At 45.1% G+C, this 16,518-nt stretch overlaps 1 protein-coding gene across 2 annotated transcripts in view; it reads right to left on the bottom strand.

Annotated features, from left to right (window-relative positions):
- Positions 1 to 428: 428 nt before the first annotated feature.
- The window catches only part of AXIN2 (axin 2), a 44,488-nt gene continuing 28,398 nt past the window's right edge, over positions 429 to 16,518 (bottom strand). For both annotated transcript variants that reach the window (XM_033138893.1, XM_033138894.1), the window contains exons 5-11: positions 16,084 to 16,224; positions 15,114 to 15,622; positions 14,680 to 14,871; positions 14,120 to 14,350; positions 13,200 to 13,295; positions 9,976 to 10,143; positions 429 to 1,429 (exon numbers count right to left, since the gene is read on the bottom strand). In XM_033138893.1, coding sequence (XP_032994784.1) covers positions 1,303 to 1,429; positions 9,976 to 10,143; positions 13,200 to 13,295; positions 14,120 to 14,350; positions 14,680 to 14,871; positions 15,114 to 15,622; positions 16,084 to 16,224 — 1,464 coding nt within the window. In that variant the 3' untranslated portion in view covers positions 429 to 1,302. The remainder of the gene's footprint in view (positions 1,430 to 9,975; positions 10,144 to 13,199; positions 13,296 to 14,119; positions 14,351 to 14,679; positions 14,872 to 15,113; positions 15,623 to 16,083; positions 16,225 to 16,518) is intronic.

Here is a 16,518-nt window from a genome sequence, read left to right as displayed (position 1 = left end):
TGCAACCATGATTGGAAGCAGGCTTGAGCAAACTTTGCTAAACATAACCACAGCTAGCATTACCAACAGGGCAGATATAACCCTGCACTGTGGTTACGTGGGTGGCGCTGTGGTCTAAACCACTGAGCCTCTTGGGCTTGCCGATCAGAAGGTCGGCGGTTCAAATCCCCGCAACGGGATGAGCTCCCGTTGCTCTGCCCCAGCTTCTGCCAACCTAGAAGTTCGAAAGCATACCAGCGCAAGTAGATAAATAGGTACCACTGCGGCGGGAAGGTAAACAGCATTTCTGTGCGCTCTGGTTTCCGTCAGTGTTTCACTGCGCCAGAAGCAGTTTAGTCATGCTGGCCACATGACTCGGAAAGCTGTCTGCAGATGAGCGCCACACCCCATAGTTGCCTTTGACTGGAGACTTCACCGTCCAGGGGTCCTTTACCTTTACCGTGGTTATACCCAAAAGAGGATTCATGGGGAAAGGGAGCAGGATGAAGAATGTAACAATCTATGGGGTGATTCTGATCTCCTAACCACTGATAGGCAACAGAGTATTGTACATCTGAACCAGACCTAACAAACAGAGCAGCATTGATTCAAAATCTACCAATTTTTAGAAGAGTAAATGTGTAAGACAATGTTCCCTCTTCCTCCCCTTTTCCTCCAAGAAAAAAACACCTGGAGGAATCATGCTGGACAGAACATGATTCCAGCTTGTTTTCTAAGGTGGCAGAAATGAATTCAATTTTCTTTTCTTCTTAATAAAAGACACAATTCTAATGATTTAGATAGTGGAAACCAAGTAAATAATAAAATATAAAACCACCCCTTTTTTCCATATCACATCTTCTCTTCTCTCCATTGTTTAAAGCAGCATGTCCATAAACTGGACTTAAGGGAAAAAACCAGACTGTTCAATAAATATCAATAAGGATTACTGTAAGGTAAGCTATACACAGTTTCTCTTAGTCCATAAGGTTTAGGATCCCCAGGAAGCCATATATTATATATGGAAGTCTTTCAAAACGTGGTCTGCATCTTCAATAACCCAGAGTGGTCATGTTTTCAATAAATAGTTCGGGGTTGTTAACATCCTTGCACCCAGCTCAACAGACACCTTTAAAAAAAAAAAAATGTAAGGCTGATTTGGCAAAGTCTTCATAGACCTTGGTTTGTCTGTGTTGCTTTTTCTTCATTGGTTCCAACCTTCCTTCAAAAGCTTTGTTTGGTGGTTTTGTCCAAAAGCCAGCGTCTTTTAGCTTATGTCTCCTTAAAACAGACTCACACAGACAATGCCAGCCAGTCAATCTATCAGTCAATCCTCTCCACTTTCCCAAGGACTCTTCCTTCGTACATTGGCAGAACAGTGTCGTCGTTCCAGATTTCTTCAAAAACTGCACCGCAGTCAAACTCTTTGCTTGCCTTCTTGAAGTAATACCTGGAATCAAAAAGATTGACAGATGCAAAATAAATGAAGAGCATTTTGGAATTGCTGTTTTTGAAAGTGTCTGTAGCAAGCATCCACCCAGCATTCCATATCCAGAATGTCATAGGAGCCCAACACCCCTTGCCCAAACACCAAACTGTTATGTTTCCATGGGTAGCCATGGCAGAATTGGGACAAAGAACACCGAACATAACGTTAGAAAACCCTGCTGGATCAGGCCGATGGCCCATCTAAGTCCAGCATCCTGTTCTCACAGTGGCCAACCAGGTTCCACAAACAGATTGAAAGCAACCTGCTGGATCAAACCAAAGATGAAGTTCAGCAGCCATAATCTGCTGCCTCCCAATTGCTTCCAGCATCCTCTTGCAAGGCAGGAGATCAACAGAACACCCAACTGGCCCGAGCAACTAATATTCAACAGCACACTGCCTCTGAATTTGGCTACCACCATTGATCAACCCTCACTCTGTGAATTCCACACACCCCAGCCCCTTTTATAAAGGCATCTAAGGAAAGTGGCCATTAGCTCATCTTGTGATCAAATTGTGATCCATTTGCCACAGGCTGGCACTACCCAACTGCTTCTTTCCTGACTACATCAATATGATCCTCAACGCACACTTCCCCAAAAGCCTTGGTGCATCTTATAATGTTGTTAACTCTCATGCACCACCTTAAGTTACCCATATGATTCACCCTAAAGGCACACATTACGGTTGCAAAAGAGATGCTACTGAAAAACAGCCTGGGCATGGCAAGTGAACCTTGCCCTGGTTGTCATCTAAGGACACATGGATTTCCATCATCACCGTGTGAAACTCCATAGTCCCATTTCATGCTGCTGACTGTTGCTGAAGTGGTGCATGTCTTGAAATGTGGTGGTGGAGACCCACATGGCAAGTTATGCTACATCTAAGAGAGGAGGATTGTGACAGGCCCCATTGGTATGCAGATTTGGCTTAGCTTGCAGAACGTAACTTTTATCTATGGTTTGGGGGTAGGAAATGGGAGCTTGTGACCCTCCAGATATTGTTGGGGTACAACTGCCATAATCTCTGACTATTGGCTGGGGCTGATGGGAACTGGAGTCTAGTTGCCTGCCTCTGGTTTAGGGACAGGAGGGGAGACACACACACACACACACACAGAGAGAGAGAGAGAGAGAGAGAGAGAGAGAGAGAGAGAGAGAGAGACTTCAGACTGGACCTCAACATTGCAATTGAGCCCAAGCTGTTTTGAGGGAGATGTGCTGACAGAGAAATTATCGCAACTCAGAATTCTGCTTTATGTTCCTGTCATAAGATATACAGATGCTGGACTGGAAGGAGTTTGTGTCTTTACAGAAGTCGCTGGGACTATTTCAAGCAGACTTTTTGAAAAACCCTACTGTCATTCTCTGTGTCAAAGTTTTGCAATAGGCCACTTTAAAATGACACTGCATTACCAGAACCCTTGCTATATTGGTATTATTATTATTATTATTATTATTATTATTATTATTATTATTATTTCAGCAATCCCTCACAGAATGCATTATTTAGTTATATACCTTTGCTTTTAAAAGTTTTATTTATCTGTGGATAAGAAACAGGCTTTGGGATTTCTGCTGTGTTTTATTGTGTTAATTTTATGTACAGAAAACCTGCGAACTTATGTGCATTTCACTTGTGTGCGTGCATTCAGCTTTACGCACTTGGCAGAAATGTTTAAAAAATTAAAAAGGGGGCAGAAAGGGGGTGGGTGTCCCATCCAGGAAAAAAAGACTTTGGAAATCCCACCTGCCATTGTACCCAAAGCGTTTTGACTATACATAATTACGGCTTTAGGTGTGATCCCCAGAACGTAACCCTCTTGTAAATCGTGGGCACAACTTGTGCGTAATGTGATTAAGTGCTCTATAAATCTTTGTGTACAAGCAGATGGGAAAGAGGAGTCAGTGGACTGAAGCCCTGAAATGGGAGGTAAATCTGCTTTACTGGAAGCGCAAGTTCAATTCTGACCACAACGAGGTGATTGCAGCACCATGGTTCTCAAATATCAGGAAATGTCTGGCTTACCCCCTCAGTTTATATCAACACCCACAATCTTGTCTTTTATCATTTGCGAGACCAGCACCACTGATTTTGCTCAACCACATATATTTTGACAAAGCAGTCTCCATGAGAACTGCCCCCCAAACCAAGCTAAGTTTCCATAGCTCAAAGATCTACACGATTTAGACTGGACATATCACATTCTGGACATATAAATGCAACTTAAGAGGAAAGCTCTTGGAAAAACAAAAGGACAAAAAAAGCAAATTGAATGTACCACTTAATATATTTTTTTTTGAAAGAGGATGCACCTTTGGGACAGTTCTTTAAACCACTTACAGATATTGGCAGCAGGAAGGCAAAGTTTCTCCCTGGCCAAGCATCTGATTTAAGGAAATTAAAATCCAAAACAAAACCCATTATTTCCAATTTAGCCATATGACTAAACCTTATAGAGCACCGCTCCTACAATTTTGAGACTAAAGTGGATTTTGAAGAAGAAAGGAAGAGAGAAAAGTTGCACATTGTAAAACTGGGAATATTTCATTTGTTTTTTCTTTTTTCTTTTTTTTAGTAAAAGCTCCAAACTGCTGACACATTCCAAAGAAGAACATCCAAAAACAGAACATCGCTTTTTTTTTTTTTTAAAAAAAAAAAGGACAGAGATTGCTACATCTCTGCTTAGATATTTCCGAGTGGCCCCCTGCGTAATGAGCAATCTTGGCTTAGATTGCAATATTTGACACAGAAAGGTCAAGCAGGAGTGTCTCGCTTTCCCTTTCTTCAGGCTTGGGATCGTTAGATCTCGAAGCCAGTGCTCATGCAGACAAAAAATAAATAAAAAAATAGCGCCCCTTCCCCTCTTGTGTCAAATAGTAAGGACCCCTCTATTATCCTGAATTAGACCGTTCAGCTTCTTGATTAAAGGTTCCTTTTATCCCCCCCCCCTTCCAGCATTCTTCCTTCTCAGGCTGCTTAATTGCATATGCACAAAATGAAGGCCTTCCATTCAGTGGGTTAGCATTTCGGGAGCCTGCTTGTCTACTACCACACACACACACACACACACACACAACCCTCCTTGCACCCAGGCTGATCTCTTGCCCTCTTCCAAGGAACTCTCTCTTGCCATGCAGTCACCAGCAAGGAAATATTCTTATCAGATCAGCCTTAAGGGGAAAACACCAACCAAGCACCACCCAAGTTTTAAAGTAACTAAGTATATTCAAAGGAAAGGCAGCTTAGTCACATTTTTAAAAATAAAATATTTTTTAAAATGTGACTAAGCTGCCTTTCCTTTGAATATACTTGTTGTTGTTGAACGACTGAACAACAACAACAAGTATATTCAAAGGAAAGGCAGCTTAGTCACATTTTAAAAAATATTTTATTTTTTAAAAAGTATCCCCTCAACTATGAATTTCCTCTTATAAAGCAAGTTTCTTTGGCTAGGAATCTACTAGAGCACCCGGTTTTTGCTTTGATATTTAAGACCTCTGAACATACCAACAAGAGACTGGTTTATCTGACAAGAGGTTTTATTTATCTGACTTTGATTAGGGAGGTAACAAGATGGCTCTCTTAATCAAGTTAGAAAAGGAAAACTGTTCAGTCATAGCGCTTTTTTCTTTTTTCTTTTTGGTCACTTTCAGATGAACCCATGGATGTAACAAAATCCATTTACTAGAGGCCAAAATTCTCCCACCGCCCAGCCTTCCTTTTGCTGATCCAAAACCAAAATACAATGAAACTTCCTTCTAGAATCCCTCAAGCTAGCAGGCCAGAGAGGAAAAATGAGGAGTTGGGGGGGGGGGCTTTGAATGAGGCACAAAAGGACTTTCACTCCGTTTTATCTCCTCCTTTCCAAGAGGATAAACAGCTGTAGCAATAACTTCCCCCTTGATCTTAAAACTCTGGCAGCGTTGACAAAATTCTTTGTTTGAACGCCACATTTTTATTTTCTTGAAAGAAAGAAAGAAAAAAGGAGGGGGGAGCTCCACACTCTGACCTTTTCCATAACTACAACCTTATTTCTCACAGAGAAGTGCAAAAGGGGGGGGGTTGGTGGGGGAGAATGCAAACTAATATCTCTCTCCCCCCCCCACACACAACCTCTTAAAACACATCAGGAGGTCCTTATTTGCTTGTGGAGGGGGGTGCTCTCCATTGAAACACTTTTAAAAAAAATGTGGCACGGTTTGCTTTCTTTCTCTCCCCCTCTTCTGCTGCATGTCGTCGTCCCCCCTCCCCGCTTTTTCTACATCTGGCACCCATACAGTCTACAAGGCTTGGAGTTACTGCTCTTTTTCTGAACTACTGCCATGTTACCCAACACTACACACACACACACACACACATATACACAGAGAGAGAGGGACTGTGTGTTTATAAGTGGTAAGGGCATGCCTCTGATATTGTGTGTCTGTGCGTGTGTGTGTGTTGAGAGAGAAACTCCAAAACTATTAAATCACCTCCTAATATTTTTCCTAAAAACAATAAACAAAAGCACATACCCACCCCTGAGTTCACGCCGCCTCAGCTGAAGAGTACCCCAGCAGAAACCCAAGGTACCTATGTTGCAAACTGACTCGTTCAATAAAGAATTTTGAGTGTCAACCATTTATGCATGCCTTTGTGTGTTAAAAATGAAAGGCACAGGCTTCAAAGACATGCTTATTAAGTGTGCCTTGGAACAAAATCAATGCCAGATGTGACCAGAGCAACCAAGCCAATCCTTCCCCTCAGCAATCCCTGCAACTCTGGGCAGTATATATGGCCCTGTTCCTTGAAGGTCACCTGCAGCTTCACTCTTCGTCCTCCCCTCCCTGCAACCCCCCCCCCAAATAATAATAATCAAAGCATGGATCAAAATGATTCCCTGAGGGAGTAACACATTCAGGTAATTAGTTTCACCTTGGATCTGTACAAGATTCCCCTCATCTATCTATCTATCTATCTATCTATCTATCTATCCATCCATCCATCTCCCCTCTGGTCTTTGGCCTGAGCTCCTTTTGTACACATTGCACAAGAAATAAAAACCCCATTGTTATCTGTCACTTTAAAATGCTCTAACCACAGTTACAGCATGATCCTATAGCAGGGGTGGGCAACCTAAGGCCCATGGGCCACAAGCAGCCCATGGGGGTCGTTTATCCGGCACCCGAGCCACCCCCGAACCAAGCCACCCACTCCTTAACACATTTTCTACCCTTAACATATACTTCGAAGCTTCAAAGCACATACATTTCAGTAATCCTTGAGTGTCAGGCAGGCGCGAAATATGGCACCCAGACTTTCTGAGGTGCTTACAAATGGAGAATCTTTAGGTGCAAAATGCGCCTGGTGCCCTGCTAATTTCAAACCCTGGATTGGGGGGGGGGAGAGAAGCCCCGTTTAGCTACCAGCAGCCCTTGAGCCAACATCCACTAACACACTGGGTTTCTGGGCCTATGTTTGCTATGTACAAGAGATGCAGGTCCTATGCTTTCCTCTATGCTCATCGTAAAAATATATTAAGGCAATTTACAAAAAGCCTACACTCAGTTTGGTGGTGGGGAGCGTGGATCCATTCCGTAAAACTAGCACCAGTGGAATAGACATCACAGTGAAAAAAGGGCCTATGTTCATTGAGGTCTACAATCCAGTTTACCACCAAACATGAGAGCTCTGCTTGATCAGCTCAATGTACCATCTAGGCCAGGGGTAGTCAACCTTTTTATACCTGCCGCCCACCAATGCATCTTTCTTGATGTTAAAATTTCCTTACCGCCCACCAGTGCTCGATGGAAGGAGGATTCAGCTTGTGCCATAGAACCCCCTACCGCCCACCTAGAATCCTGAAATGCCCACTAGTGGGCAGTAGGGACCAGGTTGACAACCCCTGATCCAGGCCATCATTCTGCTCTCACGGTAGCCAACCAGATGCCTGTAGGAAGCCCACAAGCAGGGCCTGAGTGAAGCAGCATTCTCTCCACCTGTGATTCCCAATGCTACCAGGAACCCAAAATGCACAATTACTTCTCCTTGGTGTGTTCAGCCACCACTTCATAGAATTGTAGAGTTGGAAGCACTGGCGGAGGAAGAGGAGTGCGGGGGGAGTGTACCACCCCCAGCAACACGATCCTGGAGGGGTGCCATCGTGGCTGCCCCTCCTGCCTGTGGGTGGCGTGCCACGCCCTGGGGACACACGCCAACACCGCCCCGCCTGCTCTCCACCCCCCCGGTGCCGGAGCATGAAGCTCTGCCACTGGTTGGAAGGGACCCTGAGGATCATCTGGTCCAATCCCCTGCCAATGCAAGAATATGCAGCTGTCCCTTATGGGGACTGAACCTGCAACCTTGGCATTATCAGCACCACGCTCAAACCAATTGAGCTATGCATACATTTGCACAACAGCTGTCCATACAGGGAAACCTGTCATTTTCAGGCTGAGGAACCAAGGAAGAAAAGCACTGGCAGCTCAAACCACATGGATGCTGCCTGCCACATGCTGGTTGCCCCTTGGAGAGTTTTAGTTCGCATTCCCATCAGCAAACACACCACTTTGGTAGCATATGTGCTGCCCCGTAGGGATGGACTTTATATGCTGTAATTTCACACATTTATATTCTGCTTTCCATCTGGTATGGGCACCAGATTCAAAGCGATTCAGAGTGATTTCAAAAAAACACAACCCAGAGTGATAACCAACAAATGGCTATAGAAGCCAGATAAAAAACATCAGAGTAAAGCTACAATGTGCTAAAATCCTGGAGGAATAAAAAGAAAAAAGCAGGGCAAAAGGATAAAGACTGAGTTGGTTGCCAGGCAGCCTCCCTAGAACACACATTCCTCAGGCAGTGCAGCATAACAGCAAAAGGGCCTTATCCTGGATTGCTTCCTGCCTCTCGTCTGGTGGCAGAAGGACAGCCTCCAATGAGGACCTTAATACATAGGCAGGGCGTGTCTTCATAACACAGAAAACACATCAAGGCAGGGGTGGCTCTCCAAATGCTGCTGGACTCCACCCCTATTACCCCTGACCATTGGGCTTGCTGGCTGGGGCTGATGGTTGGTGAGGGTCCAACAATGTCTGGAGTGGCACAAGATCCCCTACTCCTGCTTTAAAGCAGTAAGCTTCCCAGAGGAACCAATGGCACGTTGCGAGCTTTTGGCAAAAACTCAGGTGCACCAGGGCAATTGTGTGTGGAGAAGACACAGAGGATCAGGAGGTTAAGAGTAACAAAGGGCAGGGAGGAAAACAATAGTTATGAGGGTAATTATATGGTCCTGCGGTAGAATGAATCCACAGCTTCCAATCTGGGTCATAAGCCCCTTCACTGATGCTCATACAGACATTCATACCTTGGCTAATGTGAGAAGTGGGTATAACGTGAGCATTGGGTTTGCCTGACTAAGGGACATTTGGCAACACAAATTCCAAATGCACATAGAATCATACAATAGAACTATAGAGGTATCCCAAGGGTCATCTAGTCCAATCCCTTGCAATGCAGGAATATCAGCTTAAGGCACATTCACACATTAGGTATTTACACAGAAAGTGGCAACAGAGAAAACGTGAACTGCATGTCCGATTGATCCTATGTACTGTCCAGGAGATGGATATGTATAGCTCAGGATCTGAAATCTTCACTCAATACTACAATATTGATTTCATAGCATCTAGTTTGCAGTACCTTCTGTGAAACCTACACCTCTCCTCACACACTTTGTGCCCGATACCTTCAGCAAATAGTGTAGCAAGTACAATAAATCAAAGTGACTTATTTCTTTTCACAAATAAGGGGTTTATCATTTTAGTCTGTTTCCATGGGCAAGCAGGACTTTGATTTAAGGTTTAGTTGCTTACACAGCCTTGTGCAAAACAAACCCCAGAATCAACTAACCAAAGGAAGAACACACTTCAGACGCTATCACCTCCCTTGCAAATAGAGACACATAGCTGTGATCTTGTAGGAAGCACTTACATGCGCAATAAACATTACTACCCCTCAGCAGCTGATTACTCTGAAGCTGATTATTTACATTTTGCAAACTGCAAAGTGGGAATAATTAGCTACAGAGCAATCGATTGCAGGGAAATCAAATTACTTGTTAAAAACAAAACAAGAAGCACTTCTAAAGCAGCAGCAATAGCCAGGGAATGAACTCAGAATGAATGAATACCTATTACGCAAGACTGTGGCTCATCCACTTGTGAAAGGAAACTGCGCTAGCAACATCGTTATATAGTCTATCCACCCGGTGAGGCCTAGTCTGGTTGCTGGAGCAACCAATCCACCTCTTAACTACTATTGGTTTGGTGGGTAAATACAAAGAGGACAGCAGAAACGCAGACAGACTAGTGAACAAAGTTGCAGCCAACCATCAAAAGGGTGCAGCAAAAGCCTTTCCTTGTGGGAGGATGCTTAGAAATATCTCTTTGGTTATTTTGGCACACGGTCTCTGCAAACACAAGGGAAGAAGAAGAAGAAGAAAGAAACCACAAATATGCTTACCTATAATTTCCCTTCTTGCTCAGCTGCTCTTTAAAGTGCCCAAGTGTCAGGCTCTGGGCCTTTAACATCCTCCTATAGGGAATTTCCTCTCCACAGAAAAAATAAGTGACAACCAACTCACTAGGCTGGGAAGAGTGAGCAACAGGGAGTTTCTTTGGTTCTTTGTGACTGAAACATAAAAGAAGGGAGGAAAGAAATAGACATTGTTTAGAAAGCATTTATGCCATAGTCAGAGAGCACAACTTCATGAGGAGCATATATAGTCAGCTAACCACCTATAGCAACTGGATAGTAAAATAAATGCATAACCTTGATATCTGTTAGTACACCAAACTCTGAAAGGCTCCATGCCCGAATGGGGTTTGCATTTAAACACAGAGCATTTAAGCCAAGGGGCAAGACCAGAATACTTTGTATGGAGTTTTGAACCCGGAAATGCACAAGCTTAACTGCCAACCTGAAACCCATGTAAAAATCTCAAACTAGCCACTGAACATATTTTGTGGCCTAAAGATTTACAGTTGGGGTTGTAGAACCTGTGGCCAATAGTGGATGGCAGCGCGGGGGGGGGGGGGGGGCTGGCACTCGCCTAACCTGCTGTTGCCCATGTAGCCGTTGCATACAGCGATGGAGAGGGAGCAAGGCAGAAGTAAGGTTGGTGTAGTGCAAACGCACCAGTGGAACTAACCTGGTGCTCACACCAGTGCTTTTGCGCCTTGCCAACCCCCCCCCCCCCTCTGTTCCAATATGCAGCAACAACAGAGGCAACCAGAGGTTGCCCCACCCCACCTTCTGATATTGTCTGTCATCCTCCATACACCGATACCCATCTGCTGCAACCATCATGGCCAATGGGCAGGGATAATGAGAAATGTGGTCCAGAAATATCCGGAGGCCCACAGGTGTCTCATCCCTGCTTTATAGGCTCGAGTCAATTTAGTCCACAGGGCAACGCTCCTTGCAGCACGATGTTAGTCTCATTACCACCTCTAATTTGTTGTTAATGTGTTGCATGAGCTTAGGCAGGTCAAGTGTTCCTTTATCAGCCTAAAAGCAACAACAACACTGCTGTCCATTTCCAAACACCAATAGAATGGGGGGAAGTTGAGCACTGGAACTTTAGCCCTCCCCATGTATGCAATGGTTCAGTTCAACTACATGGATGGAGTCTGGCTGAGGTGCTTTCTAGCCACTTCTCAGCCAGGTTCCCTTTGCCATAGACAACTAGAGTGTTTGTTCCTTTGGAGAGCTTAGCTGAATTATTGAGCTCTCAGGACTGTGTAAGACTTCTTAGGAACTAAACTGTATACAGGTGAATTCTGAGAAAAGATAGCCCTTGAGGAAGCTTTCCACTATGGTTCCCAGCACTCTGTAACCTTCTCAGAAGGAGTTGTTGTTGTTGCTATTTAAATTTGGCAGTTTTATCAAGCCCAAGGCAACCCAAAGCAATTTACAACCAAACATGCAGGCAATGAACCCCACATAGATACATTAGAGCCAAAAAGAGAGAGAAATACATTAAAAACATCTTGCCCACTTCTAAAAGGCAACAGATAGTTAAAGACCAAAGGCCTGCCTGTAGAGGAAAAAAAATTTTTTTTGCCTGGCACCTAAAGATATGCAATGGTGCCCTCCGGACATCTTATGAAGGGGGCACAACAACAAGGGGCCAAATCATATGGGGAAAGGTAGTCTTTGATGTATTGTGGATGAAGAATTAAACTCAGTCAGAACCAACTAAGAAACTGCAGTGTTATTCCTCATGGATTGCTGAATGTCTTAATGTAAGTTGCCTGTAAAGCTTCTGTATTTTTCCATGCTGAATTTCTGGACTTTCTTTCAGCAGTGGTTAGATTTTTAAGCCTTCATCTGTGTGTTTTGAACCGCATTTTACCAATTTGTTGCATTTTATCAATGATCTCCTTGTTTTTAATGCAACAGGCTAACATGGTTATCCCTCTGGAAATCAACTAACTTGATTTCCAAGCCTCTACAACCATGTGAAATACAATCTTGTCTATTTTACACCCACAGGCCCCAGAAGAGCCTTTTTGGTGGTGGCTCCACATCTGTGGAATGACCTCCCAACTTTATATTGTTTTAGACAGCAGATAAGAACTCACTCTTTCTGTCAAGCTTTTAGAGGTGGAATGGTTAAGCCGTTTTATGATGCTGTCAATTAAGTTATACATGGGCATTTTTAAAATCTTTTTGCTTATTATTTTTTATATTGTCTTATATTTTGTAAGTTGCCCTGTGATATGTGTGTGTGTGTGTGTGTGTGAAGGATAGTATAGTAATCTCTTACTAAATAAATAAAATAAATCCAAAGCTTCGCATGAGCAGATGTTTCCAATTCACTTCCGTGTCAAGGCAAACACCATACTTTCTTCTACACTGATGTGAATTAGCTGCTTATTACGTGCACCAACACATGCATATTAAAAACTGCTGCGTCCAGGTAAGAGATCTGCATGTTGCACCAGATTCTGTGATGCAGTTACAGTCAAGCAGATTTCTGGAGCCTTGATGTTGTGGAGCCAATGGCAGGAACAGCAGACAGCCAACCTCTCCTCACACCTTGGGACTCCTGAGGAAGAGCAATCCTCTTAAGGAATAACAAAACAACTCAGTTACTCAGCAGAATAGCAACCCGCTTGGAATGCCATGCAGGCAACTTCTGAGGCAACATTGACTTGGCATGTCAAAAGGTCACAAAGTGTTACTCCACAGTAATTTACTCTTCCTAATTTGTTCCAAGTCTTTGTAGAGTGGCTTCAGGAAGAGGGAAAAAAAAGCTACTCGCACAGACAGCTGGTGGACTTAAGGTCAACCAATTAAAAATGAAAGGCTACAGTCAGGTGGCTTAGCCTGGACTTCAAACATTGCTCATTGCTTAAGATGAAGAGCGTAAGAAAGAAAACTTTAATTATTTAGACTGTAGCAGATTTCTCGTTAAAAAGAACTATCCTGTAATTAGACTAATCCAATCTTTGTCCACTTTACAGGAATGCAAGCTTAAAAAATAAATAAATCAGAAGACAAGATTTGAAAAATAATAATAATGTTTTGTTCTTTTTTTCACCCCATCAAAAGAGGAAAGACCAAGCTTTAGTTGTCACGGAAAGATTACATTTTCAAAGCACCACCCCACTGATAAAACACAAGTTTCGAAAGGTAATGAATGATATCCAAAGCTAGATGTTGCATATGGCAACACTCACTCTTCCGCCGCTACGCTTGCATTGCAGAAAGGACTGTTTCCTCCTGGTACAGAAGTCAAGTGGTTGCGATCCCTGGGCTGACTCGAAGCTGAACATCTAAAGGTTGGAAAGCGGGGAGGGGGAGCAGAGAAAGGGAAGAACGATTAAGGGTGTCATAATCCCACCAGTATATCTAATATCCAGGGCAGACAGTTAAAAGTATGCCTGTGTTTTCCAGTGAAAGACAGCAAGGCTCTTTGGCCAAGTAACCGGATTCACTTCCACAAGACGTTTAAGAAAAACAAACAAGGGCAGAGTTCAATATTCCAATTGCTTATGACAAGAACAGGAGATTATAATTTCTAAGGCAATGTTCCGTTTAATGGCTGGGCCTTGTGCGGTTTTGCACCACCAGACCTTCACATCACCTGGAGTGCCATAAACTTCCACTAGGATGAAGACAGCCAAACTAAAATGGCATTAACTTGCAAGGCGATTTACAAATCAAGCTTATTGGTTTTTTGGGGTTTTTTTTTTTACAGCTATTAAAAAGTTTTGTTTCTTCTCCATCTTAAAAAAAAAAAGGTTTTGTGAAACTCAAACTGGACTGGAAAGAGCCTTCCTAATGACAAAGGAGTTAAGGTCGGGGAGGGGGCAAAGAGGTGGCCACTGTGCTTCAGCCCCAAGTCACCCCTCCAAGATGGCTAAATGAACCACATGAACTGGCATCACGTCCATCTTTCATTCTCAGGACTGACCACCAGACACAAGCCTGCAAGAACATAGCCCAATTGGCTTTATTTTCTTGCCACAAACCATCAGCTAGCTGATAAGGATGTGAAAACATTCCACTTCTGAAGATAATGTTTACATGTTTTGCACCTATGTTACAGTAAGGGCAGTAAAGAGGCACCCCAGCACCCAACCTGTAGGAAGCTTACCGTTGTTTTTGTGGCTTGGACACTTCCGCTAGCCTGCGGCAAGCTTCCTCCAGCTGGGCCAGAGTGTTAGGCGGCGTCAGCGGGGGCATGGCGGGATCCTGGACGAACGGGTGGGCGGGTTGTGCGCCACGCGGGTGGCTGCTGCTCCCCCAGAGGTGGTGACGGGCCGGGCGCTCGCCAGGCATGCCCCTGGTGGACTCCGAATTGTAGGCCTTCTTTGTGCTTTGTGTGCTGCAGAGAAAAAGACAGGGGAGAGGGAAGGAACAAGGTTATAAAAGCTGGAAAATATGAGTTTAATAGCAGCTTCTGTTCTGTGCACTCACTCTCCCCCCCCCAAAAAAAAAGAAAGAAAGAAAAGAAAAAGTCTGTCATAACATGAAAAGGGGCTCTTGCCAAAAACATGACATTTTTGTGGTTTTTCTGGTTCCGCAGAACAGCTTTCATATTAAACCGTAGGAGCAAAAGAGCTCCATTTGTTTTTAGTGATTGTAAAAATAGACAGCTGTGTAATAGATAAATATTTACCGGGAGCAAGAGTGTTGCAGACAGCTTATATTTACCTATGGGGTTTGTGCTTAGATTGTCTTTCACTCTCCAGCATCCACTGCCAGACATTCTGAGAGCGGTCCGCCTCCCCTCCAGGTAGCTGGATTCCTGGCGGTATGGAGAGCCCTCCTCCTTCCCCACCTGGCAGGATGATGCCATCTGGTAGCTTACAGTTCCTTTTGGGTAGTGTCCCGGTTCGGCTGAGGCTTCAGTGAGAGAGAAAGGAGAAGAGCACTTAAGATTGCTGCTTGTTTGTCGTTCTGCTAGCTTATGCCAGAGACACACAGCACCACAGCTCTCCTCCTCTCCCCCGTAATCCCCAGCTCTTTGCGATTTCATAAACTACAAACAGCTACCCATCGTTTACAGAGCATGGTGTGAGTCACAGCACTATAGCCAAGTTTTGGATACCTGCCCTCCCCATGCTCAACCACCAGAGGAAACTTACCCAAACGGCTCTAGCTGAGCCATAGGGAGGTCCACCCCCTTGGAGTGCCCCTTGCACTTTGAGTAGCAATAATAGTCACTGCCCCCGGCGGCACATAAACACTGGACTCGCTGGGCAGCTTCCGCTTCTATCTGCTCTTTTGTCTTGGGAATGGTGTGGTGGTGGATGTAGTGGTGGTGAACGTGGTTGGTGGTCTGCTTTGTGATAAATCCTTTGCCGACGAGGGCGCAGGCTGTGGGGATCGAGGCTGTGCCCGGCGCAAGAAGCAACTTGCCCCCAGGGAGGCGGTCCGGAGAGCGTGCGCGAGGGCTGTGCCGGCCCATGCCAGGCGACTGGCACCCCGGGGTCTTCAGCACTCGGGAGAGGTGGTCGTCTAGGATTGCCTGAGGGTCATCCTCGTAGCTGCCGGAGGGCAAGAGAGCAAGGGGGTGCTGCGGGTGCTGATTGGCCCCAACCTCTCGGCCAGGCTGTGCGCCCACAGGTACGTCAGATCCCTCCTTCTCTTCATCCTTCAAGGGCAAAACACGGAGGGCAATCAATCAATCAATCAATCCATCTGCAGGGCTGAATAAGGGCTGTTGATAAACTGCTCCAGACATTATGCATTTCTGCATTAACAGCCTGAAGAGGACAGACCTACAAGGGGGGGTAGGGTGGGGGGAGTCGGGTCTGTTATTGTCTTTTAAATACCAAGAGGCACATAGTGAAAAAAAAACGGGAAGGCAGAGGGGGAGGGGGAATCATTCGCATTTTGGGGTTTTAAAGGCATGAGAGAATCGACAGCTTGCCCCTAAGTATAGAAGAGGAACGAAGCCCCCGTGGTCTTGCCATCTCTTAACATCCCACTTCGAACCCCCCGCCTCTGATAACCCCTCCTTCCTTCCCTCCCTCCCTCCCTCTCTCCACCCTCCTAGCCAAGGGAGGCTGCCGCCCAGCAGGCGTCCGCCCCTGAAAGGGTTAATCCACCTACCTCTGTGATTTGCTGCAGCCTCTCTTCCAAGCAGTCCATGGTCTCTTGCTCCCGCTTGAGCTTCTCCAGCCGAGAGATGAGCTCGGCTGCGAAGGTGGCCGGTTCCACGGGGGTCATTTCCTTAGGAAGGCGGTGGGTTCGCTACACAGAGCGGGGACAAAAACAGCGAGCCATGTTTAGCAGGCGGCGGAAGCCGAGGCAGCTCAGCCCATGCGGCATTCCTGGCCCCGTTCAGCTGGTTGCGTCTCCATGTTTGGATGAAAAGAAGTCCGCAACCAGGCATGGTCTGCTCTGGATTTTTATGAGCTGTTGCTGCGGCCTCATGGAGTGACATTCTCCCCAATAGCGCTTGCCTTCGGCAGGAGCAGTTGGTCGCACTCCGAGGAACCCTGCTTGTTCTCTCTGTAGTACAACCAGCCCATCAGTAACTACTCT

This window comes from Lacerta agilis, chromosome 2, assembly GCF_009819535.1.
Source record: "Lacerta agilis isolate rLacAgi1 chromosome 2, rLacAgi1.pri, whole genome shotgun sequence".
Lineage (NCBI taxonomy): Eukaryota > Metazoa > Chordata > Lepidosauria > Squamata > Lacertidae > Lacerta > Lacerta agilis.
This window is presented reverse-complemented; position numbering and strand designations above follow the sequence as displayed.